This window comes from Cetorhinus maximus, unplaced genomic scaffold (assembly GCF_964194155.1).
Source record: "Cetorhinus maximus unplaced genomic scaffold, sCetMax3.hap1.1 HAP1_SCAFFOLD_2877, whole genome shotgun sequence".
Taxonomy (NCBI): domain Eukaryota; kingdom Metazoa; phylum Chordata; class Chondrichthyes; order Lamniformes; family Cetorhinidae; genus Cetorhinus; species Cetorhinus maximus.
The window spans coordinates 155-14,488 of NW_027598808.1; the positions used below are offsets into that span (position 1 = coordinate 155).

A 14,334-nucleotide genomic window follows, 5' to 3' on the forward strand; every position below is an offset into this window, starting at 1 on the left:
CCCCCCTCCCACATCTCTTATCATCCATCTCTCTCTCTCTCTCTCTCTCTCTCTCTCTCTCTCTTTGTGTTCCCTCCCCCCTCCCACATCTCTTATCATCCCTCTCTCTCTCTCTCTCTCTCTCTCTGTGTTCCCTCCCTCCCCGCACGTCTCTTATCATCCCTCTCTCTCTCTCTCTCTGTGTTCCCTCCCTCCTCCCACGTCTCTTATCTTCCCTCTCTCTCTCTGTGTTCCCTCCCTCCTCCCACGTCTCTTATCATCCCTCCCTCTCTCTCTCTGTGTTCCCTCCCTCCTCCCACGTCTATTATCATCCCTCTCTCTCTCTCTGTGTTCCCTCCCCCGCACGTCTCTTATCATCCCTCTCTCTCTCTCTCTGTGTTCCCTCCCCCCGCACGTCTCTTATCATCCCTCTCTCTCTCTGTGTTCCCTCCCCCCTCCCACAACTCTTATCATCCCTCTCTCTCTCTCTCTCTCTCTCCCCCACCAGATGTTCACTAACAACAGGATTTGGAAGAAGAGGACAGTGGATATCGGTATTGTCAGTGCAGAGGAAGCTTTGAACTACGGATTCAGGTGAGGGGCTTCTGGTCCACACTTTGCAAGGGCCTTGTCAGCATTGGCACCGACATACAAATTCGGAGCAGGTGTGGGCCACTCGGCCCCTCGAGTCTGCTCCCCCATTCTATAATATTGTGGCTGATCTGATGGTCACCTCAACCCCACATTCCCGTCGCCCCCCGATAACCTTTCACCCCCCTTATTAACCAAGAATCTATCCACCTCTGTCTTAAAAATATCCAGAGACTCTGCTCCCATCGCCTTCTGAGGGAGAGAGTCCCGAAGTCTCACCCCCCTCGGAGAGAAAACATTTCCCCTCATCTCCGTCCTAAATGGACGACCCCTTATTTTTAAACAGTGACCCCCCACCCCCCGAGTTCTAGATTCTCCCACAAGAGGAAACATCCTCTCCACATCCACCCGGTCAAAAACCCCTCAGGGTCTTAAAGGTTTCAATCAAGTCGCCTCTCACTCTCCTAAACTCCAGCGGGTACAAGCCTAACCTGTCCAACCTTTCCTCACAAGATAACCCACCCATTCCTGGGATTAGTCTGGTAAACCTTCTCTGAACTGCTTCCAACACATTTTCATCCTTCCTTAAATAAGGAGACCTGTACTGGACACAGTGCTCCAGATGTGGTCTCACCAGTGTCCTGTACAACTGAAGCAGAACCTCCCCACTTCTGTATTCAATTCCCCTCACATTAACTAACATTGTATTAGCTTTCCCAGTTACTTGCTAAATCTCCATACTAACATTTTGTGATTCATGCCTTAGGACACCCAGATCCCTCTGAACCTCAGAGCTCTGCAATCTCTCACCATTTAGATTAGATGCTTCTTTTTCATTCTTCCTGCCGAAATGGACAACTTCACATTATACTCCATTTGCCAGATCCTTTGCCCACTCACCTAACCTATCTTTACCTGTTTGTTGCTTCCCTATGTCCTCTTCACAACTTACTTTCCTACCTACCTTTGTGTCGTCAGCAAGTTTGGCAACTATACCTTCAATATCTTCATCCAAGCCGTTTATATAAATTGTAAAAACTTACTGGTCCCTGTAGCACACCACTCATCACATCCTGCCAACCAGAAAAAGACCCATTTATGCCTACTCTCTGCTTCCTGTCCGCTAGCCAATCTTCTATCCATGCCAATATGTTACCCCCGACACCATGAGCTTTTATTTTCCACCTTATCAAATGCCTTCTAGAAATCTAAGTATAGTACATCTACCTGTTACTCTTTATCCACAGCACGTGACTCCTGCAAAGAACTCCAATAAACTGGTTAAACGTGGTTTGCCTTTCACAAAACCATGTTGACTCTGCCTGATTGCCTCGAATTTTACTAAGTGCCGTGTTATAACTTATAACCGTGTCAGATAGCATCTAACGTTTTCTCTATGACAGATTTTAAGCTAACTGGACTGTAGTTTCTTGCTTTCCATCTCCCTTTATGAATAAAGGTGTTACATTCACTATTTTCCAACCTTCCCCGAATCTAGGGAATTTTGGAAAATTAAAACCAATGCATCAACTATGTCACTGGCCACTTGTTGTAAGACCCTAGGATGAAGTCCATCCGGACCTGGGGATTTGTCAGCCCCGCAGCCCAAACAATTTGCTCAGGACCACTTCCCTGGTGATTGTAGTTTTCCTGAGTCCCTTACATTTCCCGATTTACAGCTATTCCCGGGATGTTACTTGTATCCTTTATATTGAAGACCGATGCAAAATACCTGTTCAATTCACCCGCCATCTCCCTACTTTCCATTCTCAATTCGCCAGACGCACTCTCTGTAGGACCGACACTCATTTTATTCATTCATTTCTTATTTAAAGATCTATGGAGACTCTCATGATCTGTATTTTTTTATATTTCTAGCTAACTCTCTCTCTCTCTGCTACTCTAATTTTATGATCCCCAGCTAATGTTACCACCGGACGAGCCTGATTCCCAGGGTGGAACCCAGCTTGATAGAATCCGCACTTTTATTTGTTTGTTTAGATAGGTGGAGAGGGGGGGGCTACTGAACAGAGTCACAGGAGTCAGCTGATGAACTTTTAACAAAAGCATAAAACATTTGTTAAACAAGAAAATATGAACTATATTATACTATATTCCCCCCGCAGTCTCTCTCTCTCTCTCTCATTCCCCCCGCAGTCTCTCTCTCTCTCTCTCTCTTATTCCCCCCGCAGTCTGTCTCTCTCTCTCTCTCTCATTCCCCCCGCAGTCTCTCTCTCTCTCTCTCATTCCCCCCGCAGTCTCTCTCTCTCTCTCTCATTCCCCCCGCAGTCTCTCTCTCTCTCTCTCATTCCCCCCGCAGTCTCTCTCTCTCTCTCTCATTCCCCCCGCAGTCTCTCTCTCTCTCTCTCATTCCCCCCGCAGTCTCTCTCTCTCTCTCTCATTCCCCCCGCAGTCTTCCTCTCTCTCACTCATTCCCCCCGCAGTCTCTCTCTCTCTCTCTCTCATTCCCCCCGCAGTTACAAAAGTTACAACAACGATCTTATATTCTAATGTTCACAGTAAGCACACTGTCATGTAAACCAATAGGAGACCGGTGGTCAGACACGTCACACCCTGTAACAAACCAAGTGACAGATGCCACCTCAAGCAGATTCAATGAACCTCTCATCAACTTCCGCCCCCCCCAGACGCTTGTTACACTGAGCCAACCGTTCTCACTGAACTCCATCTTTCACGTGAGGGTTTCCAATCTCCACTCTCAAAGAAATAGAATCGCCTCTCAAACCGAAGCTTTCTCCCACACGCCTTCCGCAAGGATTCGCCTCCAGGGTTTGAAACTCTCCTTCCGACGTTCCTCTCCCCTAGGTCACCACACGCATTCAAGCCGTCTTCCACGCCCTCTCTCTCATCGACTCAGCCGTCAACAGTATCACTGCTTCACATGCCCATAGCAAAGAGCTACAGACCTTCAGCCATCTCTTTGGACCTTCTGGCCTCTCGCTTTAAATCTGTTTCCTGCAGCTTTTCTTCCTTTAAGCAAGGAGCCTTCTTCTGCTTCTGATTCTTAACTTCACGAAACAGGTCCATTTCCAGGTTCCTGTCTGTCCTTTGACTAGAAGGTCTTCTTGGGACTTTCTCCTGTTCCACTCCCCTGGATTTGGGAACTTTATCCTTTAGTTTCTTTGGGGAAACCTGCTTCTGCTGGCAACTGCTTCCAACTGAACTCAAAATGCTGGGTTTTTTTGTGTGTGTGTGTGGTGGGTGTGCCTCCCTCTTTGGACCCCTGTTGCTAGGCAACAGCACAGTTTTTTCTACTCTTCTGTTTGCTTTAGCTTCTCTTCAACCGTCGTAAAAACTCATTCGAAATGCAGGCACTTTTTAAAGTGAAACAAAAACTCAGCTTCACTTTTTCTTAAAACAGAAACAGAAATACAAATCGAACTCAAACATTAAAGCTAAACCTCATTCCTAACGCCCACAAATACAAGTATAACTTGGTTAGAATGTCTCTATTTCCGAACACTAATATTTCCTCCCTTACTAATCTTTTAGTCAGTTTTGCTGTTTTTTATATTCTATCCAATCTTCTGACCTGCCACCCCTCCTTGGACAATTTTACGCTCTTTGGTACAATCTTAAACTGTTTTTTTGGGTAACCACCAATGGTGGATACTCCCCTTGGAATATTTCCTTCTCGTTGCAATGCCAATGGTAAGTGGGTACAATGGTATGCACATTAACCTCACCACCTCTTCCTGTCTCTCTCTCTCTCTCTCTCTCTCCATCACAGTGGGGTGATGCTCCGTGGATCCGGAATCAAATGGGATCTCAGGAAGACCCAGCCTTACGACGTTTATGACCAGGTTGAGTTTGATGTTCCGATCGGCAGCAAAGGAGACTGTTATGACAGGTCAGGACGCAGTGAACTGTGCACTGATTTCACACCGGACTCCGGAGTCTGCTCCAGACAATGTCGAGGGAGCTTTACGCTGTATCTAACCCCGTGCTGTACCTGTCCTGGGAGTGTTTGATGGGAAGAGTGTAGAGGGAGCTTTACTCTGTATCTAACCCCGTGCTGTACCTGTCCTGGGAGTGTTTGATGGGGACAGTGTAGAGGGAGCTTTACTCTGTATCTAACCCCGTGCTGTACCTGTCCTGGGAGTGTTTGATGGGGACAGTGTAGAGGGAGCTTTACTCTGTATCTAATCCCGTGCTGTACCTGTCCTGGGAGTGTTTGAAGGGGACAGTGTAGAGGGAGCTTTACTCTGTATCTAACCCCGTGCTGTACCTGTCCTGGGAGTGTTTGATGGGGACATTGTAGAGGGAACTTTACTCTGTATCTAACCCCGTTATCTAACCCCGTGCTGTACCTGTCCTGGGAGTGTTTGAAGGGGACAGTGTAGAGGGAGCTTTACTCTGTATCTAACCCCATGCTGTACCTGTCCTGGGAGTGTTTGATGGGGACATTGTAGAGGGAACTTTACTCTGTATCTAACCCCGTGCTGTACCTGTCCTGAGAGTGTTTGACGGGGACGGTGTAGAGGGAGCTTTACTCTGTATCTAACCCCGTGCTGTACCTGTCCTGAGAGTGTTTGACGGGGACGGTGTAGAGGGAGCTTTACGCTGTACCTGTCCTGGGAGTGTTTGAAGGGGACAGTGTAGAGGGAACTTTACTCTGTATCTAACCCCGTGCTGTACCTGTCCTGAGAGTGTTTGACGGGGACGGTGTACAGGGAGCTTTACTCTGTATCTAACCCCGTGCTGTACCTGTCCTGAGAGTGTTTGACGGGGACGGTGTAAAGGGAGCTTTACTCTGTATCTAACCCCGTGCTGTACCTGTCCTGGGAGTGTTTGAAGGGGACAGTGTAGAGGGAGCTTTACTCTGTATCTAACCCCGTGCTGTACCTGTCCTGGGAGTGTTTGAAGGGGACAGTGTAGAGGGAGCTTTACTCTGTATCTAACCCCATGCTGTACCTGTCCTGGGAGTGTTTGATGGGGACATTGTAGAGAGAGCTTTACTCTGTATCTAACCCCGTGCTGTACCTGTCCTGGGAGTGTTTGATGGGGACAGTGTAGAGGAAGCTTTACTCTGTATCTAACCCCGTGCTGTACCTGTCCTGGGAGTGTTTGATGGGGACAGTGTAGAGGGAGCTTTACTCTGTATCTAACCCCGTGCTGTACCTGTCCTGGGAGTGTTTGATGGGGACGGTGTAGAGGGAGCTTTACTCTGTATCTAACCCCGTGCTCCATGCTCCCTGACAGGTACCTGTGTCGGGTGGAGGAAATGAGACAGAGCCTGCGCATTATCCTGCAATGTTTGAACAAGATGCCTGCCGGTGAAATCAAGGTGGATGACGCAAAGGTCTCACCTCCTAAACGCAGCGAGATGAAGGTACACCCCCTGCCCCTCGCCCCCTGCCCCTCGCCCCCTGCCCCTCGCCCCCTGCCCCTCGCCCCCTCGCCCCCTGCCCCTCGCCCTCTGCCCCTCGCCCCCTGCCCCTCGCCCCCTGCCCCTCGCCCCCTGCCCCTCGCCCCCTGCCCCTCGCCCCCTGCCCCTCACCCCTCGCCCCTCGCCCCTCACCCCCTGCCCCTCGCCCCTCGCCCCCTGCCCCTTGCCCTCTGCCCGTCTGATGTTGTACCCTGGTATCTATAAAATCCCCTTGCTGTTAACGTCCCAGAGTCATCGCAGTGCAGAAGGTGGCCAATTGACCCATCTAGTCCATGCCAGCTCTCGGTTGAGCAATCCAGGCAGCCCCATCACGCCGGCTCTATCCCCATAGCTCCTGCAGCCCGTTTCCCCCCCAGTTCCCCGTCTCCCCCCCCAGTTCCCCGTCTCCCCCCCCAGTTCCCCGTCTCCCCCCCCAGTTCCCCGTCTCCCCCCCCAGTTCCCCGTCTCCCCCCCCAGTTCCCCGTTTCCCCCCCAGTTCCCCGTTTCCCCCCCAGTTCCCCGTTTCCCCCCCAGTTCCCCGTCTCCCCCCCAGTTCCCCGTCTCCCCCCCAGTTCCCCGTCTCCCCCCCCAGTTCCCCGTCTCCCCCCCCAGTTCCCCGTCTCCCCCCCCAGTTCCCCGTCTCCCCCCCCAGTTCCCCGTCTCCCCCCCCAGTTCCCCGTCTCCCCCCCCAGTTCCCCGTCTCCCCCCCCAGTTCCCCGTCTCCCCCCCCAGTTCCCCGTCTCCCCCCCCAGTTCCCCGTCTCCCCCCCCAGTTCCCCGTCTCCCCCCCCAGTTCCCCGTCTCCCCCCCCAGTTCCCCGTCTCCCCCCCACAGTTCCCCGTCTCCCCCCCCAGTTCCCCGTCTCCCCCCCCAGTTCCCCGTCTCCCCCCCCAGTTCCCCGTCTCCCCCCCCAGTTCCCCGTCTCCCCCCCCAGTTCCCCGTCTCCCCCCCCAGTTCCCCGTCTCCCCCCCACAGTTCCCCGTCTCCCCCCCCCCAGTTCCCCGTCTCCCCCCCCAGTTCCCCGTCTCCCCGTCTCCCCCCCCAGTTCCCCGTCTCCCCCCCCAGTTCCCCGTCTCCCCCCCCAGTTCCCCGTCTCCCCCCCCAGTTCCCCGTCTCCCCGTCTCCCCCCCCAGTTCCCCGTCTCCCCCCCCAGTTCCCCGTCTCCCCCCCCAGTTCCCCGTCTCCCCCCCCAGTTCCCCGTCTCCCCCCCCAGTTCCCCGTCTCCCCCCCCAGTTCCCCGTCTCCCCGTCTCCCCCCCCAGTTCCCCGTCTCCCCCCCCAGTTCCCCGTCTCCCCCCCCAGTTCCCCACGGGGGTCCCTCTGTCAGCTCGGTGAGCCTCCCGATTGGAATCGGGCACCGTAGCGACGCTCTGACTGGCCGCGCCGACTCTCCTGGTAGATACTCTGCGCAGTCACCCACCCACCCACCCACCCCCCAGCCCCCTGGCCATTGTTTCACGGACGTATCACTTCAGTCGTCCGGTAAGGAAGAATGACCACGCAGGCAGAAAGCACCAGAACCTGCCCACCACTTACCCCAAACCTGTCACCCTCTTGGGCTCCTCCATCAAACCCTCTCCTCGATCTCCTTCACTGCAAGAGAACAGCCCCGTCTCCCCCAACCTAACCCTTTTGTTTTTGTTAAAGTATTTGTCCGTGGGATGTGGGTGTCGCTGGCCGGGCCAGCGTTTATTACCCACCCCTGGGTGCCCTTGTTCAGAGGGTGTTTCATGGCTGTGGGTCTGGAGTCACATGTAGTCCAGACCAGGTAAGGAGGGCAGATTTCCCTCCCTAAAGGAGATTAATGACCCAGATGGGTTTTTACAACAATCGACAACGGTTCCATGGTGACCATCAGACTCTTAATCCCAGATTCTTATTGAATTCAAATTCCACCATCTGCCTTGGCGGGAATGGAACCCGGGTCCCCAGAGCATTACCCTGGGTTGACCAGTCCAGCGACAACACCGCTGCACCACCGCCCCCACCCCGCCCTGTAGCTAAACCACCCCCCACTCCCCTCCAATTGACCATTCTGGAAAATCTCCTCCGCACCCTCTCAAGGTCCCTCAGGTCCTTCCGAATGTGCGGCAACCAGAACTGGACTCCGCTGTCCAGGCTGGGCCCTAAGCAGAGCTTTATAAACGCGCAGAAAGTCTTCCCTGCTTTTCAACTCAATGCTGCTATTCCTGAAGCCCAAAGGCTCTCGTACTGGGGTAACCCGCTCTCTCGATATGTCCTGGCCTCCATCAAAGATCGATGCACACGCCCCTCCAGGTCCCCCTCACCCCGCACTCTTCCAAACTCGGGCATTAAAGCCTCTATCGTCTCTCGTGTGGGGGCTGGGAACTGGCAACTGGTGAATCTGAACGCTGTGTGACCCTCTAATGGTCTGTGTGACCCTCTAATGGTCTGTGTGACCCTCTAATGGTCTGTGTGACCCTCTAATGCTCTGCTTCAATCCCACCCCTCCCTATCCACAATCTCACACTCTGCCTCCCTCTCAACTGCACTCTCATCTCTGTCTGTCTGTCTCTCTCTCCCTCTCTCTGCCTCTCACTCCCTCTCTCTCTCTCTGCCTCTCACTCCCTCTCTCTCTCTCTGCCTCTCACTCCCTCTCTCTCTCTCTGCCTCTCACTCCCTCTCTCTCTCTCTGCCTCTCACTCCCTCTCTCTCTCTCTGCCTCTCACTCCCTCTCTCTCTCTCTGCCTCTCACTCCCTCTCACTCCCTCTCTCTCTGCCTTTCACTCCCTCTCTCTCTGCCTTTCACTCCCTCTCTCTCTCTGCCTCTCACTCTCTCTCTCTCTGCCTCTCACTCTCTCTCTCTCTCTGCCTCTCACTCTCTCTCACTCTCTGCCTCTCACTCTCTCTCACTCTCTGCCTCTCACTCCCTCTCACTCCCTCTCTCTCTCTCTCTGCCTCTCACTCCCTCTCACTCCCTCTCTCTCTCTCACTGGCTTTCACTCCCTCTCTCTCTGCCTTTCACTCCCTCTCTCTCTGCCTTTCACTCCCTCTCTCTCTCTGCCTCTCACTCTCTCTCTCTGCCTCTCACTCTCTCTCTCTGCCTCTCACTCTCTCTCTCTCTGCCTCTCACTCTCTCTCTCTCTCTCTCTCTCTGCCTCTCTCTCTGCCTTTCACTCCCTCTCTCTCTCTCTGCCTTTCACTCCCTCTCTCTCTGCCTTTCACTCCCTCCCTCTCTCTGCCTCTCACTCCCTCCCTCTCTGCCTCCCACTCCCTCCCTCTCTGCCTCCCACTCCCTCCCTCTCTGCCTCCCACTCCCTCCCTCTCTGCCTCCCACTCCCTCCCTCTCTGCCTCCCACTCCCTCCCTCTCTGCCTCCCACTCCCTCCCTCTCTGCCTCCCACTCCCTCCCTCTCTGCCTCCCACTCCCTCCCTCTCTGCCTCCCACTCCCTCCCTCTCTGCCTCCTACTCCCTCCCTCTCTGCCTCTCACTCTCTCCCTCTCTCTGCCTTTCACTCCCTCTCTCTCTGCCTCTCACTCCCTCTCTCTCTCTGCCTCTCACTCTCTCCCTCTCTCTGCCTTTCACTCCCTCTCTCTCTGCCTCTCACTCCCTCCCTCTCTCTGCCTCTCACTCCCTCTCTCTGCCTTTCACTCCCTCTCTCTCTCTCTGCCTTTCACTCTCTCTCTCTGCCTCTCACTCCCTCTCTCTGTCTGCCTCTCACTCTCTCTCTCTCTCTCTGCCTCTCACTCCCTCTCTCTCTCTGCCTCTCACTCCCTCTCTCTCTCTGCCTTTCACTCCCTCTCTCTCTCTGCCTCTCACTCCCTCTCTCTCTCTGCCTCTCACTCCCTCCCTCTCTCTGCCTTTCACTCCCTCTCTCTCTCTCTCTGCCTCTCACTCTCTCTCTCTCTCTCTCTCTCTCTGCCTCTCACTCCCTCCCTCTCTCTGCCTCTCTCTCCCTCCCTCTCTCTGCCTCTCTCTCCCTCTCTCTCTGCCTTTCACTCCCTCTCTCTCTCTGCCTTTCACTCCCTCTCTCTCTCTGCCTTTCACTCCCTCTCTCTCTCTCTGCCTTTCACTCCCTCTCTCTCTCTGCCTTTCACTCCCTCTCTCTCTCTCTCTGCCTTTCACTCCCTCTCTCTCTGCCTTTCACTCCCTCTCTCTCTCTGCCTTTCACTCCCTCTCTCTCCCTGCCTTTCACTCCCTCTCTCTCTCTGCCTTTCACTCCCTCTCTCTCTCTGCCTTTCACTCCCTCTCTCTCTCTGCCTTTCACTCCCTCTCTCTCTCTCTGCCTTTCACTCCCTCTCTCTCTCTCTGCCTTTCACTCCCTCTCTCTCTCTCTCTGCCTTTCACTCCCTCTCTCTCTCTGCCTCTCACTCCCTCTCTCTCTCTGCCTTTCACTCCATCTCTCTCTCTCTCTGCCTCTCACTCTCTCTCTCTCTCTCTCTCTCTCTGCCTCTCACTCCCTCCCTCTCTCTGCCTCTCTCTCCCTCCCTCTCTCTGCCTCTCTCTCCCTCTCTCTCTGCCTTTCACTCCCTCTCTCTCTCTGCCTTTCACTCCCTCTCTCTCTCTGCCTTTCACTCCCTCTCTCTCTCTCTGCCTTTCACTCCCTCTCTCTCTCTGCCTTTCACTCCCTCTCTCTCTCTCTCTGCCTTTCACTCCCTCTCTCTCTGCCTTTCACTCCCTCTCTCTCTCTGCCTTTCACTCCCTCTCTCTCTCTGCCTTTCACTCCCTCTCTCTCTCTGCCTTTCACTCCCTCTCTCTCTCTGCCTTTCACTCCCTCTCTCTCTCTGCCTTTCACTCCCTCTCTCTCTCTCTGCCTTTCACTCCCTCTCTCTCTCTCTGCCTTTCACTCCCTCTCTCTCTCTCTCTGCCTTTCACTCCCTCTCTCTCTCTGCCTCTCACTCCCTCTCTCTCTCTGCCTTTCACTCCATCTCTCTCTCTGCCTCTCACTCCCTCTCTCTGCCTCTCACTCCCTCTCTCTGCCTCTCACTCCCTCTCTCTGCCTCTCACTCCCTCTCTCTGCCTCTCACTCTCTCTCTCTGTCTCTCACCCCCGCCCCCCTCTCCACAGACCTCGATGGAGTCTCTGATTCACCATTTCAAGCTGTACACTGAAGGGTTCCAGGTGCCACCAGGAGTCACATACACGGCCATCGAGGCCCCCAAGGTGAGGACGTCGGCAGGAGGGCCGGGGGGAGCTGGTCTGGGTGGGAGGCTTTGGAGTGGAGGGAGGGAGGGAGAAGAGGAGATCGGTGGAAATGAATGCGGGGAGATGAGGGCGAAATGAAGGAGGGAGGGGGAGGGAATTGGGGGAGAGAGGGCGAGATGAGAGAGGGGATGATCAAGGAGGGAGTGAGAGAGAATTCGGGCAGAGAGGGTGAGATGAGGGAGGGAGGGAGAGAATTCGGGCAGAGAGGGTGAGATGAGGGAGGGAGGGAGAGAATTCGGGCAGAGAGGGTGAGATGAGGGAGGGAGGGAGAGAATTCGGGCAGAGGGTGAGATGAGGGAGGGAGGGAGAGAATTCGGGCAGAGAGGGTGAGATGAGGGAGGGAGGGAGAGAATTCGGGCAGAGAGGGTGAGATGAGGGAGGGAGGGAGAGAATTCGGGCAGAGAGGGTGAGATGAGGGAGGGAGGGAGAGAATTCGGGCAGAGGGTGAGATGAAGGGAGAGGGGTTGATCAAAGAGGGAGGGAGAGAATTCAGGGGGGAGAATGAAATGAGATGGGAGAGGGGGTGTGATCAAGGAGGGAGAGAGAATTCAGGGAGAGAGAGGAGATGAGGGAGGGTGGGGGAGAGAATTCAGGGAGAGAGATGGAGATGAGGGAGGGAGGGAGAGAGGTGAAAATTATTGAGCCCAAGGGGGAGATCATGGAGTCAGGGAGGGAGGGGGAGGGAATTCGGGGGAAATGAGGGAGAGAGAGAGAGAGTGAGGAGATGAACGAGGGAGGGAGAGAGGAAGAGATGAGGGAGGGAGTGAGACACAATCCTGGGAGGGAGAGAGAATTCAGGGGGAGAGAGAAAAGTGAGGGAGGGAGAGGGATGAAGTGACAAGCCAGTAAAGGAGAGAGAGGTCGGAGGGAAGAAGAAGAGAGAGTCCATTCTGAAAGGGAGAGGTGCAGGAATGGATGAAGTGAGGCATCAGAAAGGAAGGGGAAGAGTTCAGGGAGGGCTGGAGAGATTGAGGCAGCGAGGGAGGGAATGTGGAAGTTAGAGAGTGAACTCAGCGAGGGGAAGAGTTCAGAGAGGGATGGAGAGATTGGGACAGCGAGGGAGGGAATGTAGAAGCTGAGAGGGGAAGAGTTCAGGGAGGGATGGAGAGATTGAGGCAGCGAGGGAGGGAATGTGGAAGTTAGAGAGTGAACTCAGCGAGGGGAAGAGTTCAGGGAGGGATGGAGAGATTGAGGCAGCGAGGGAGGGAATGTGGAAGTTAGAGAGTGAACTCAGCGAGGGGAAGAGTTCAGAGAGGGATGGAGAGATTGGGACAGCGAGGGAGGGAATGTAGAAGCTGAGAGGGGAAGAGTTCAGGGAGGGATGGAGAGATTGAGGCAGCGAGGGAGGGAATGTGGAAGTTAGAGAGTGAACTCAGCGAGGGGAAGAGTTGGTGTCCGAGACTCGGACTCTCGCTGAAGCTGGGAACAGGGTTCAGGGGGGCTCCTGAATGAAATGGTTCGATCGGGTTTCCCATCCACCAGCAACATGGGGTAACCTGCAGCCCCCACCAGCCCTTCCCTGGGGGGAGTGGGTCAGGAATCTTTCCCCCACTGGAAGGAGCGTGGAGGGGAATCTCGGTCCCGAACTCTGCTCACAGTCTCTCCCTGTCTGCGGACTGTCTCCACAGGGGGAGTTTGGAGTTTACCTGGTCTCAGATGGGAGCAGTCGGCCATATCGCTGCAAGATTAAAGCCCCAGGGTTCGCACATCTGGTAGGTCATGTGTCTGTCTGTATGTGTCCCACTTTCTGGCTGTCTCTATGTGGGAAGTAGAGTGTGTGTGTGTGTGTGTGTGTGTGTGTGTGTGTGTGTGTGTGTGTGTGTGTGTGTGTGTGTGTGTGTGTGTGTGTGTGTGTGTGTGTGTGTGTGTGTGTGTGTGTGTGTGTGTGTGTGTGTGTGTGTGTGTGTTCGGTGTGTGTGTGTGTTCGGTGTGTGTGTGTGTTCGGTGTGTGTGTGTGTTCGGTGTGTGTGTGTGTTCGGTGTGTGTGTGTGTTCGGTGTGTGTGTGTGTGGGGGCGCTCGGTGTGTGTGTGTGGGGGCGCTCGGTGTGTGTGTGTGTGGGGGCGCTCGGTGTGTGTGTGTGTGGGGGCGCTCGGTGTGTGTGTGTGTGGGGGCGCTCGGTGTGTGTGTGTGTGGGGGCGCTCGGTGTGTGTGTGTGTGGGGGCGCTCGGTGTGTGTGTGTGTGGGGGCGCTCGGTGTGTGTGTGTGTGTGGGCGCTCGGTGTGTGTGTGTGTGTGTGTGGGCGCTCGCTCGGTGTGTGTGTGTGTGTGTGTGTGTGTGTGTGTGTGTGTGTGTGTGGGGGCGCTCGGTGTGTGTGTGTATGGGTGGGTGTGGGTGTGTGTGTGTGGGCGCTCGGTCGGTGTGTGTGTGTGTGTGTGTGTGTGGGCGCTCGGTCGGTGTGTGTGTGTGGGGGCGCTCGGTGTGTGTGTGTATGGGTGGGTGTGGGTGCTCGGTGTATGTGTGTGTGTGGGTGCTCGGTGTGTGTGTGGGTGGGTGTGGGTGCTCGGTGTATGTGTGTGTGTGGGTGCTCGGTGTGTGTGTGTGTGGCCGCTCGGTGTGTGTGTGTGTGGGCGCTCGGTCGGTGTGTGTGTGTGTATGGGTGGGTGTGGGCGCTCGGTGTGTGTGTGGGTGCTCAGTGTGTGTGTGTGTGTGGGTGGGTGTGGGTGCTCGGTATATGTGTGTGTGTGGGTGCTCGGTGTGTGTGTGTGTGTGTGTGTGTGTGTGGGTGCTCGGTGTGTGTGTGTGTGTGGGCGCTCGGTGTGTGTGTGTGTGGGCGCTCGGTCGGTGTGTGTGTGTGTATGGGTGGGTGTGGGCGCTCGGTGTGTGTGTGGGTGCTCAGTGTGTGTGTGTGTGGGTGGGTGTGGGTGCTCGGTATATGTGTGTGTGTGGGTGCTCTGTGTGTGTGTGTGTGTGTGTGTGTGTGTGTGTGTGTGTGTGTGTGTGTGTGTGTGTGTGTGTGTGTGTGTGTGTGTGTGTGTGTGCTCGGTGTGTGTGTGTGTGGGTGTGGGCGCTCGGTGTGTGTGTGTGTGTGTGTGTGTGTGTGTGTGTATGGGTGGGTGTGGGTGCTCGGTGTATGTGTGTGTGTGGGTGCTCGGTGTGTGTGTGGGTGCTCAGTGTGTGTGTGTGTGTGTGTGTGTGTGGGTGGGTGTGGGTGCTCGGTGTATGTGTGTGTGTGGGTGCTCGGTGTGTGTGTGTGTGTGTGTGTGGGTGCTC

The 14,334-nt window shown here is 55.0% G+C and overlaps 1 protein-coding gene across 1 annotated transcript; it reads left to right on the forward strand.

Annotated features, from left to right (window-relative positions):
* Positions 1–486: 486 nt before the first annotated feature.
* On the forward strand, positions 487–12,835 carry ndufs2 (NADH:ubiquinone oxidoreductase core subunit S2; the record flags this gene model as incomplete). The annotated part of the gene is made up of 5 exons (XM_078537714.1): positions 487–573; positions 4,322–4,441; positions 5,794–5,923; positions 10,986–11,081; positions 12,752–12,835. Coding segments are annotated over exons 1-5 (516 nt in total), but the record flags the coding sequence as incomplete, so codon positions are not given.
* Positions 12,836–14,334: the final 1,499 nt, after the last annotated feature.